The sequence below is a fragment of the Archocentrus centrarchus genome, chromosome 1 (genome assembly GCF_007364275.1).
Source record: "Archocentrus centrarchus isolate MPI-CPG fArcCen1 chromosome 1, fArcCen1, whole genome shotgun sequence".
Lineage (NCBI taxonomy): Eukaryota > Metazoa > Chordata > Actinopteri > Cichliformes > Cichlidae > Archocentrus > Archocentrus centrarchus.
The window spans coordinates 27,767,178-27,779,633 of NC_044346.1; the positions used below are offsets into that span (position 1 = coordinate 27,767,178).

General features: G+C 37.4%; 1 protein-coding gene across 2 annotated transcripts in view; it reads right to left on the reverse strand.

Moving 5' to 3' along the window:
- The window catches only part of tusc3 (tumor suppressor candidate 3), an 83,624-nt gene that overhangs the window by 30,861 nt on the left and 40,307 nt on the right, over window positions 1–12,456 (reverse strand). For both annotated transcript variants that reach the window (XM_030741686.1, XM_030741694.1), the window contains exons 3-6: window positions 12,213–12,330; window positions 10,364–10,504; window positions 7,326–7,466; window positions 6,973–7,062 (exon numbers count right to left, since the gene is read on the reverse strand). In XM_030741686.1, the coding sequence (XP_030597546.1) occupies window positions 6,973–7,062; window positions 7,326–7,466; window positions 10,364–10,504; window positions 12,213–12,330 (490 nt within the window). The remainder of the gene's footprint in view (window positions 1–6,972; window positions 7,063–7,325; window positions 7,467–10,363; window positions 10,505–12,212; window positions 12,331–12,456) is intronic.

Consider the following 12,456-nt stretch of genomic DNA (forward strand, 5'->3'; position numbering starts at 1 on the left):
GGAGAATAGCCAGACTGCTTCAAGCTGATAGGAAGCAGTAACTCAAATAACCATGCAATCAAGGTATGCAGTGGATGCCAGGTGCCACTCCTGTCAACTAAAAACAAAAAACTCAGACTACAATTTACCAAAATTGGACAATAGAAGACTGGAAAAACCTTGCCTACTCTGATCCGTCTCAATTTGTATTTGTATGTTAGGGTCAGAATTTGGCATAACCAACATGAACCATATCACAAAGCTCAAATCAAACTGGTTTCTTGAACATGGCAATGAGCTCCCTGTGTTGTGGATGCGTGGAACAGGAGATCTGCATCATGGATGTGCAGCAAGATTCCCATTCTGTTACCCATCCTACAATCATCTTGATATGGATCAAAAGTTCTTATCAGTGTTCAAACCACCTTGTTGAATCTATACCACAAAAAATTAGCCAATTCTGAAGGCAAAAGGGGGTCAAACCCAGTACTAGGAAGCTGTACGTTATTAATCGCCTAATGGAACACTATCAGTCATGCACTGGGCTCCCCAGGGTATGAATCTCAACATTATTAAAGCAGTGGGGGAATCATCTTGAAAGAGAATGGAAAGGTCAAAAAGGCAACCAACATCCAAAGTAGAGCTTTGGAATGTCCCACAAGAAACCTGGAGAACTATTCCAGAAGACTACTTAACAAAATTAGAAGAAAGCTTACTTCAGAGTTCAACCTATGTTGAAGAATAAAGGTGGTCATAACAAATACTGACTTTCAAATTTGTTGGAATTGTACAAACTCAGTTCTTGGCTTATATACTGTATTTTTATTCATGCATGCACATGCTTCAATAAATCACTACACCAATTTACCATTTTCCTAACGTAAAGAAATGAAGGGTGGCTCAAGACTGTGTTGCAGTACTATATTAACTACATTTCAATATTTCTTAATTAATTAAAAGAGAAATGTGCTGCAACACATAACAATTTAAGGTCTTACCAACAGGATCTGAAAACATTTGGAGGTGATTTATTCACAGCAGCAGTGAAACTGGTTAGGTTCACTGAACCCTTCATTTGAACAAATATGATAGTCTATTTAAGGGATTCAGGTAATGCTTTAAAATCTCATTATCTACTCAGTGTTTATGCAGCTGAGTGTTTATGCACTCCATGGAGAGTTCAGTTTAATTACCCAAGAGTCAATTAAAACCATTCAAACCTGTTTTCTTTTTTGAAAACATGTCAATCAGTAAAATGAGGAGACTTTTAACTTCCTGAATATGCAGAGTTTTATTAATTATTTTGCTTTCAGGAATATACAGAGAGAGACCACCCAAGGCGAGGGAGTTAATGCCACATGACCTGCCTTATGTTGTACACTCATAATAGACAGGAACTTGTTCTGCATATATGTTTGAGATTAATAACAGCAATACTGTCTCAAAAGGAATATAATTGAAATTTGTCACAGTTTACATCAAAGTAAACAAGCTCTGAGTCAATTAAGTAATACAAGGTAATTTTTTGTACAATGACCAGGCATTTGGTACATCTATTCAGTTTTATTTATATAGCGCCAAATCACAACAAACAGTTGCCTCAAGATGCTTCAACAGCATTATCCTCTGATGATCAAGATTCATGTTACAATTTCTTTTTAAATAAAAGGTTTTCATTGACAGTGTGTCCTTTTATGACTAAGGATTAGTTTACTGACACACAACTAATAATCACATATTTGTAAATCTTTCATTTAAGCAGCTGATATTCCTACAATAATAGCTATTATTTTAATAAGGCACTTCTGGATCAAAGTAAAATAACATGAGTAGGAATGGAGACTATAAATTGTGTTATGTGTTTGTTTCTGAACTGCATATTTTCAAGGTACACTTCATTGTAAATGATTTTTAATTTGCCATGGTGAGTATTTTAATTTGACTCACCATGAGCCCTGTAAAGCATGCCTCTAATCATCCTGGGACAGAAACATTAGTCAAATGATGCAATCCTCCTGAAGGGAAACCACTGAAGGTGGCTTAACACTGTGATGTAAATTTTGTGTTCTATTTTTAGACATACTTTAGGAGCCTTTTGGAGCTATAGGGCTATATCTTAATTTCTGAGGCCTCCATCTCCATTGTTTTCTATTTAGCAGGCTTGACTGGCACAATGTGTCAAGTATCAGAACGATATAGTCTAAGGTATGGGCAGGCTGCAACAATGCAAAACTCAGCTTTTCATGACCACTGTCCCTGTGACACAGTTTTGTTCCATTCCAACTTCAAATCCCATCAGGAATGTTTCAGAAGCAAACTGTTTAGTCTGCGCAAAGTCTTTTAATCTGAAAATTTCCCATATTCTCTATGCTTATATTGCTCCCAGCTTTGGCCAGGACTCCCTTGTAAAAGACATTTTAAATCTCAATGGGATTTTCTTGGTAAAATAAAAGTAAAATAAACAAATAAATAAAATGCTGTTCCTGAGTCTGACTTCAAGTCTTCTTCACATGCTCTGTGTAGCTTCAGTTAAATAGATCAGAATTGTCTAATAAACCTGAAAAGGAGTGAAGAAAAAAAAAAAACTGAAACAAAGGTGGTTAACCACTAACTGCTCCAATGAACTGAATGAAATAGGTGGCCAAAAACTCAAGTTACACTGTACATTCTCCATTAGTGTGTGTGTGTAAAAGAAGCCTGACACAAAAAGATTCACCAGCAATGAGTACTGTACATTCATGTCACTCACCAATAGCAATCTGTCTTGATTGAACGGCCTGGAAGAAGTTACTGTAGCCCAAACGGTGTTATAATGCTCACTCAACTGCTCTGTTGCAGTAGTCGATATAAGACTGTCCAGAATAATGCCTGTTAAACCCTTTCCATTGTTCTCTCTCACACACTTCCAGGATATGTTTAATACATAGCTCTTGATTGCATTTTTTTCTGCTAAAAAAACAAAGCTTCCACTCACTTTAGTGTCAGTGGGTGTGAGCAGTTGAGTACAGAGACTGATAGGATTCTCAGTGTCTACTAGTCTAAGCAAAGCCTGCAGGCTGAAGGACAACTTCTGACACTATGTTGCCAAACAGTTCAACACACTCCGTATCGGCTCAAAACACACAAAGACAGAACAATCCCTCCCTCTTTGTGGAGGTGTACAGGTGCAGACTAAACACAAAGTGTGACTAAGACACACCTCACAATGAAGTCCTCTCCAAGCCAAAAGTCAACCATTTGCAGAAAGCCACTAAAAGTGACAGCAGTGCTTCACTAAAACATGAGAGGTTTAGCAGGGATGACAACAGCTGCCAAAAACCATCAACCAAGCATGCAAAATCAGCTGGAAATATGGCAACGCCATCAGCCAATAGAGGTGAAAAATGTGGTTGTCATAGTCAAACACATGAGAAAAAACACTGGCAAAAAGGGACTCCCAAAGTGCTAATGCCCCTCCCTTCCCACAGGAAGGATGCTTTCTCCCAAGATGAATCACTGTTTCTTCTTACACTTGTTATACTAGAACTTTAAGTTAGTATTATTTAAAAGACATGGTTCTATACTTACCTTGCCTTATTTTGACTGTGTTTACCATATTAAAGTATGTGTGACTATTTTGTATGCGCATGAGTGTTGTAAAACATGTGTATGTGGATTTGGGTATAGTCTGTGTATGAACCTGTGTGTGCATAGGTTTGTTACAGCACAACTGTGTCCCCGTCACATTTTGTGTGTGTCTGAGCAAAAATGAGCTAGCAGCATTTTCTTGGCTCCACAGTGAGACACACACACTACAATTTCATCTGCTTCACTGTACTATTCGTCAGTTGACAAATCCTTTCAATATAGTCTACCTGGTCTCGCTCGCTCATCATTTTAAAGGAATTACACTGTCTGGTGAATATGGGAGATTAGAAAAGTAGGTGAAAAGAGGTAACATGAAAAAGGGTGGGAAGGAGAAAAGAAAGGATAATATGATACTGATCCTTTCAGTATCATCTTCTCATTCACAGCCATTTACTATCAGGGGATGGAGAGAGCAAGAGAGAGAGGTTACGGTAAGGTTCAAAAGTGTAAAGAAAAAAAAAGACCTTTGTAGTCAATATAGACAAGCCTAGCTCTGCTACTGGTTCAGATGAGTGGGTCCAAAATACAAGCTCAAACAAACATGGTAAAGTGAAAGCATATACTGTAGGTTGTTGCACACATAGGTTAATGCTGTTAAGAGCAATACTTACTGTAAGGCAGAATTTTAGGAACACCTCTGAATGTTATGCGGTACAGAGCAACATTATCACTATAACCTTCTAGGACCAAGAATATACTCGCTTGGTGACACGTCAGACACGCTGTCATTGCTATTTTTTTTATTTTTAAGGTTTTTTTTTTAAGTACATTTGGAGTCTGCCCTAAGGATGCATGCAAGTCACCATGGTCATTAAAAGAACGTCAGGAACACAAACAGCCACATGAAGCTTTGCATTAATCCTTTGGTGATGAAATTATTGTTAGTCAGACCCTAGCGGACCCTCACATACTCGCAGACACAGCAAGTATCACAACTGTAGGCTGGCACCATAAATTGGTGTTTAGCAATTCAATTAAATTTTATTTATATAGCACCAAATCACAATAACAGTGGCCTCGAGGCAATATTGCCTTACAGCAAGAAGGCTTTGGGTTCAAATCTCCTGGTCTCCAGGCCTTTGAGTATGGAGTTCATATGTTCCCCCTGTGCCTGCATAGTTTTTCTCTGGGTAGCCCGCCTTCCTAGTACACTCAAAAGGTGTGAGGCTAGTTGGTCATTTTAAACTGGCTATAAGTATGAATACACGGTAGATACAATGCCAAGTGCATAGAATAAAGTGCTGTATGAATGTATGTGAAAATGTAAAATATGGCTTGTAGCGTAAAATTCTTTGAGTGGTCAGTAGAGTAAAAAGGTGTTATATATAAATGCCTTCCCATTCCATAAAACATTAACAACCTTTAGAAACTGCAGCAATCTAATTAGTGGACACCAAAGTATGGATTCGCCATCAATCAGTCCATCTGTCTGTCTCTTCCACTTATCCAGTTCAGGCTACAACTGGTCTCCCACCAGCTCATCAGCCTTGCTGCACCTGAGTGGCATAATTTAGTTTCTGTATGCTCACTACTAAACCATTTATAATCTCCTCACCTTTGCATTTGAATCAGATGCCTATGGTCATTGCTTCCTAAAAATATTGAATTAGGTTCTGTCTTTATTTAAAATGCTGTTTCAACACTTGATTAAAGCTTTAATGTTGCCCTCATCGCCCTTTCATAGTTCAAGCTACGGTAAGAACAAGAGCTGAAGAGAGGACAGAAGAGACAGGCAGTTAGATATGCTTCAAATTAGCTGATGACAGGCAGAGTGGGAGTGAGAAGGCAGGGCATGGAGAAGAACGGGAAGAAGGAAGACAAAATAACAAATAGAGTCAATAATAAACAGGCTGAATAAGGACAGAGTCAGGACACAGGTAATGAAAAGAAAGAACTGGCAATGTGTGTATGTACATAATTTTCATCTAATTGCATAACGTAAAAAGAGAAAGTGCTTCCTGTCATCTGTGCAATACCATCATTAGTATAAATTAATTAGGTTTTAAAAAGAAATAATTTCTATCTGCATACTATACAGTCAACTTCAACTGAAGAAGTTATTTTGGGTGTGAATAAAAGTGGTTCAAAAGCAAGAGATAGCAAACGAGTGGACTAGAGAGATGTGGAAATGACAGGGAAAAAGAAAGAAGAGCTGAAGGGTACATTAGAGAGCTACATCAGATGAGGGTGTAACCCATTTGTTGTCAAACAGACTGAAAAATTACAGAGAGCACCAACAGTGCTTGAGAAATAGAGTGCCTTTTACACAGAACACGACAGAGAGACGATACAGTCAGGATTAAAAGAAAGTTAGGGGCAAGAGGGAGGTTGTGGTGCTTTGGCAGTCTGTCTGCGTACAATATATCCACTCCTTCCTGCTGTGTGTTTGTCTTATGTTGATTACTGGCCACTTGGAATACCAACCCTTTTTTGCTCTGCCTAAGTGAAATTGACTTTCTAAAACAACCTCACTGTTCTTCATACTTATCTCTGTGACCCCATCATTCATGCAACTACACGTTTTAGGCACATTTTCTTCCTTTCCCATATTCCTCCCATTCTTCTTTATGTCTATTCCACTCTCACTGTTCCCATCCTCCTCTCCCCCTACATTCAACATTTTCTGTTTTGTTTTTTTTCCATTTTTCTTTAATATTTTTCATTTTAATTTCACACTTCAGTGGAGAAACTTAAATTATGACCCGCAAAACTATATCTGAAAATAATGTGTGTATTTGCACACATATTGGCAATAAGTGACAATTCTTAAAAAAACAGCAACTGTATAAAACAAAGGATGGTTGATAGTCGGGTAAGACAAAACCGAGAAAGGAAGAAAGTGCAAAAGAACAAAAGGACAGCAAGAAAGCAACAAAGAAAGGAAGTCTTTCAGTCCACACCTCTCTCTCTTGCACTCTGCTTGGCCCAAGATGACTCTGACATGCCTCTAGGGTGATATTAACACAAAATGACTGTTCCCAGCTGTCCAGTAACACACACGCGCACACGCACACACACACACACACACACACACACACACACACACACACACACACACACACACACACACACACACACACACAGTCCCATGTCTGACCCGTTAGAAGGTGGTAATGGCACAGAGTCTATTTTACTTGGGGCCAATAGCCTTACAGATGTTTGTATCACTGATCTAATATAGTTTCACTTACAACGCTGTAAAACAGATTCATCTTAAACCTTAAAATATATCTTTTACCAAAAACACAGCTACAAGTGTAATAGAGATGACAGAGTACAGTGCAAAAGGACAGATAAAAACAAAACAACTACAATATATATATATATAAAAATAAGCAAAGGCAGGGCAAAAAATGGAACTCATACCACTTGTCCATTCTGTGGGTTTTTGTGGGCATAAGGAGGACCTCTGATGTGATTCCACATCTGACCAGATGTCATTGCAAACACCACGCACTATTTACAGAGAGATGGAAAATAACAGATAAGGGAGGAACATATACATTGATAACTTATCCATTTTATAAAACATGACATTATATTTTTGTTAAAATGGGCAGAAAACTACTAATAAAGTGAGGCTGCAAGCCTTATCTCATTTCACTTGCCATTTAACATGATATTTCTTGCATGTGAAAGTAGATAAATATTTGACTTCACTCTAATGTTGGTGTGTGTGTGTGTGTGTGTGTGTGTGTGTGTGTGTGTGTGTATCGTACCAATGCAGCCATGGCCCATCCAGTCTTGTTGTATATGAATTCCAAATTGTTTCTCCTCAGATACAGCAATCCTCCAACCAGAGACACTAAAAGTGCCAAAGCAATAGTCCCTGAATAATTAGGAGGACGGAAGACACGGATCTGAAAAGATGGAGAGACAAGTGAATAGCATGGTAACTTTTTTCAGTTTATGAGCTAATGTAATGATTGTAATTTGGATTTCATGCTGTGTTGTAAAAACTTGTATTCTATATACTGGTCTGAAGTAGAATTCCCTTTTGTTTCTTATGCACATTCAAGACATAAACTCAGCAAGTGGTTGAAAGTAACATTTTTTATGCAGTGTTTTTTAGTCAATGGTTTGTTTCTTTATTGAAGGAGAAGCACATATAACGCTGATTTAAAATGTCAAATCAGTGTTGTGTGCAGGAGAGGGTCCTGGAACGCAGAATCATTTCTTAAGTTACTTGCAGTGGTACAATATGAATACTAAAAACATTCCTTCTCAAGTTATTGTCTGTCACAAAAACACATAGATAAAAGAACTAGAATGCAGTAAGCACAATCAGTCCATCTAGAATAAAGACCATTCTTCATCCATAATTCACACAACGTTTATGCGCATATTTCAATGTGACTACAACATCAAACAGACTACTTGTTTTTCTTTTAATTTTTATTCCAACAGATGCAAGAGTATGATGTTCTAAAAGATAAAATGTGTTACTGACAAATATTAAATCACAACTGAAAATTTGTTTACCACCTGCAGCTATTAATAATTTGGCCAACAAATCTGCCATGTATGACTCTACATATGATAAACCATGTGTGTGTAAAGACACACACACAGACACACACACACACGCACACACACGCACACACACACACACACACACACACACGTGTGTGTCACAACATAGATGCATCTATGGTGTGAATTTGAACATTCTAGGTCACATCATTGTCGAGTTATGGCCAACGTTACATTTTTTTGTGGAACAGTCACCGCCGATGCTGAAGCTATACCTCGATGCTTTTCTTTGAAACAGTCGAGCTAAAAAGGGATGACACTTATGCACAACAATCCCACTGCACCTGCTGTTTGGTGCAATACTTTGATCTGTGTATAATCCACCTATTTAGCATGGGTCTACTATACCAGTAGTAGAATCTTGATGAAAGGTTGAAGAAAAAGATGCTAAAGAAAGAAGGAGAAACATAGAAACTTGTATTCCATACATTTGACTTTCATTGTCATTATCTGGTTCATACATGACACAAAATGCCATGTGTCTGCTGACCATTTAGTCAGAGACTGAAGTGTCTTAGGCTGTAACTGTAAATGTAGCCTTGGGCCACATGCCTGAAGCAGGAGTGTCCAACAGAGGTCTGATAAGCTCATTTCTTTGTAATAAAAAACACCCCATACCCCCCCCCCCCCCCCCCTTTCAAACCTTTAGTCTTTAGCCTTAACTAGCATTAACTCAAATTAAATTGCATCAGCTCTCTTTGTAGCCAAGACTGTCTGAAAAAGTGGGTCTCCAACTATCTCCAAAGCTGAATGATGAAGACTGACAGAATAAGAAAAAGATTTTTGCAATTACTGTCCCTTGAGCCACCCCTGATTTTTTTTATATTATAGAGCAACAATTTCTTGTAATTTTAAGCTCGGCTGTTTTGAAGAAAAAGGCGAGCTACTGTCATAGCCTTGGTAACGGCGTCTGTTCAACAAAAACTTTAACATTGGCCATAACTCGAGAACGATGTCAGCTAGGATGTTCAAACTAACACCATAGATGCATCTTCTAAATATTTCACAAGTTTGAATCTCTGGCTCTTGAGGGTTGCCGAGGCTTAATCAAAAATGACTTCAATGGGAGGGTGGCTGTCAAGCAGCCATTCTTAAGGAAGGGAAACAGGGAAAAAAGGTTGAGGTATGCTAAATTACACAAGAACTAGATTGAAAAAAAACAACAAAAAAAAACAGTGGCAACAGGTCTTATGGAGTGATGAAGCTAAATTTGAAAGTTTTGTTTTGAATAGTCATCAATATGTATGTAGGCTTCTAAAATATTCATCTGCTATTCATGAAAACTGTGAAAGAAAAATTATAAGTAACCTGTGTAAGTAGCATATTAATTGTGTTGTTGATTTCGTAACATGATAGTGATATCAAAAGGCTGTACTAGAAAAAAAAAATAAAAAGGAAATTTGGTTAAAAACAACTTGGCTGTAAACTCTGATAGCCAATTTAAAGAAAATGGATCCCACACTGGTGAAGGCACAAATTCCAGCACATGGGAGGTACCCATGGGGGCAGAAGCCCACCACAAAGAAGATGACAAATAGGTCTAAGCATACATACAGGATAAAAAATTATGTGTCCGTAAAACACTGCAAGACTTTTGCAGATCAATCAGAAAAACTATACTGAGTCAAAGAATGGTCTATTATGATTGCATTTTACTAAAGTTTGGCAGTTGTTACTGTAAAATAAGCAACTCATATAAATCACACTGTGGGTAAATCATCAATTTTCTTAAATTAGAAAACACCCCATTTTCCTGGTTATAACAGTGAATAATTGTTCATAAAATGTAGTCAAATAAAACTTTAGTCTTTACTATTGGTCCTCATGATAAGATAAAGCTTTACACACCAAATTTAGCAGTAAACTCACGTCAGAATACAGTTTGATGTCGTGACATGGGTCTAATTAGAGAAGATGACCCATAGTGACAGCTTCTAGAACTAGAAAGTATTGATGAAAGTGCTGGTTGAACATATGAGTGATTGGGTGAATGAGACTTGTAGCAGAAAGCACTTTAAGTATATAAGCACCATTCCATTTACCAAAAAAGGTAAACTTATTCAATAAACTGCAGTAAACAGGAACTCAGTGGTTTAACAAACACTCTACTCATGCCTACAAAAACTACTGGGGGTGTATCTACCTAGGCTTCGTCATCATTTCTCACAAAAGTGTGGATGTTGCAAATGCACATACATGAATGAATGTTTTGATTATGTAGTACCTGAACATCTGTGCGGTCTGCAATCCACTTGGCCAGCTGCTCTGAGGCAAAGCCAATCCTTTGCAGGTCAAATGTATCAGCCCTCTTTGGCTTTCCCTTTGCTGGGAAATGCATAAAGGTTGGGGCACTGTTCATGTTCAACTAAGAGAAAGTGAGAAAACAAGGAAGAAGATATTACTCCAATCTCATTGTACATCCTGTATAATGACAATAAAGGCATTCTATTCTATCTATTCTAAGTTAATTAATCATTAAACATATATGGGTAAAATATTATCCCCTAATCATAACACATTAGCAGATTGGTGGCATAGGCTTGTATTTTTTTTAATACTGGCACTTACCCCATATACTTACAATATGTAGGATCATATTACATTTTTGTCTTCCTTACATTTAAATTTTGTTATGAAATTCAGCAGCCAGAATTTAAAAAAAAAAAAAAAATTTTTAAATGCATATGCTGTCACATAAATGTTGACACAGTATGTCTTCCAGTAGTGCACGATTAGGAACCCATTTCCCGCACAAACAGTTTTTTTAATGAGTCACACTAAAGTGACACAAACAACAAAACATCAGCCAAAGGTTTCAGTGAAGATATCCTTACTGCCAGAGAGCATCAGAGAGCAAAAGCTGCACTCGCTCACTCTACTTCTGTATCTGTAGCATTTCATAGGGGCCAAAATCTGAAGTGCTGCTGTCAGCTGTATACTGCTTTTAAGCCTGTATTTAAACTTTTTGTCCATGCTAAAATGAAAGAGCTTTTCCAAATCCTGGCTAGACTTTGCAGCTAAGATGTTTGGAGATTGTTGATAAAATTTATGAGCAGTGTCAAGGAAAAGCTGTCACAGTTATATTTTTCAGCTGTCAAAATGATTAAACTAAACTAATTTGACTAGCTTTAGAGTTACTATGAAGCTTCACTAGGAAAATGCAAAAATCAGCTAAGGTCTCTACACCAGGCCAAATGCAACACTAAACAACAAAATACAAGATAAAGAGCAAGAAGCAACCAAGTGATAAAAAAGAAAGAGAATTAGAGAAACAGCAAGCAGGAAAAAACAAAACAAAAAGAAAAGCAAAAAACATTTAATCTTTGCAGAATTATTCTCATCTAAATGATAATAAAAGAAAAAAAGAAGTAAAGACAGTAAAGAAAAAGAGAAAGGAAAAACAAAATCAAAAAGGACAACCAAACTAAAAACGGTTGACCTTCAAAGTAAAAGTTGTGCCTTATCACTGCAACAAACACATTTCAAAAGTCTTAACTTTTACTTTGAAGGTGACAAGAGTCCAAATTATCTGTGCATTTAATTTGAAGGTGCAGACAAGTTGGCATTTTGTCTGCAAATGCTGTAAACTACAGGTGACCGTTGGAATCACAAGGACATTTTTGGTTCAGTACCCTGTCGTGAGCAATTTTACCTAGCAACAGCGAGCAACATCTAAAAACCATTCAAATACACATTTTTTCTTTAGCAACCAGAGATTTCCACAGAGCTGCTAACCAGTCTCTAGGCCTGTGTGACTGGGGCCTATTTTATCAGTTTTAAATGTTTGGTGAAACAAAGAAGGAATCAGTGGAGGAACAGCCAATACCAATGATCTATCTAATTTTCCCAACTCAACCCTCCAGCCACCAAAACATGCACACGCATCAGAATGACAAACAAATTATCATTAGTTGTAGTCCAACTTTAGGTAGCAGTTAAAGCTGGGTGTCAATAGATTAACCTAAAAATACTCTCCCACATACTAAATAAAGGTAGAATCAACCATAAAACAAGTATGAAAATCTAAAGATAGGAGTAGTTTTAAGAGAACTAAACCCTAAATAGCCAGTTACCTGTTGGAAAACATCGGCTCCCTCATCGTAGTCCACTACTGTGAAGAACAGCTTGTTGGAGAAAGCAGATGAGTACCGCCATGAGTTTGCCAGGACCTGGTACTCCTCATTCGCCTGCCTACAACATAATAAACAGGACAGAGAGAAGGGATGAAAAAAAAAGAATAATTATTTATTCATTTATATTATAGTATTATTGTCAAAAATATAAAATTTTCAATAAACACAAGTGGGCAAAAATATT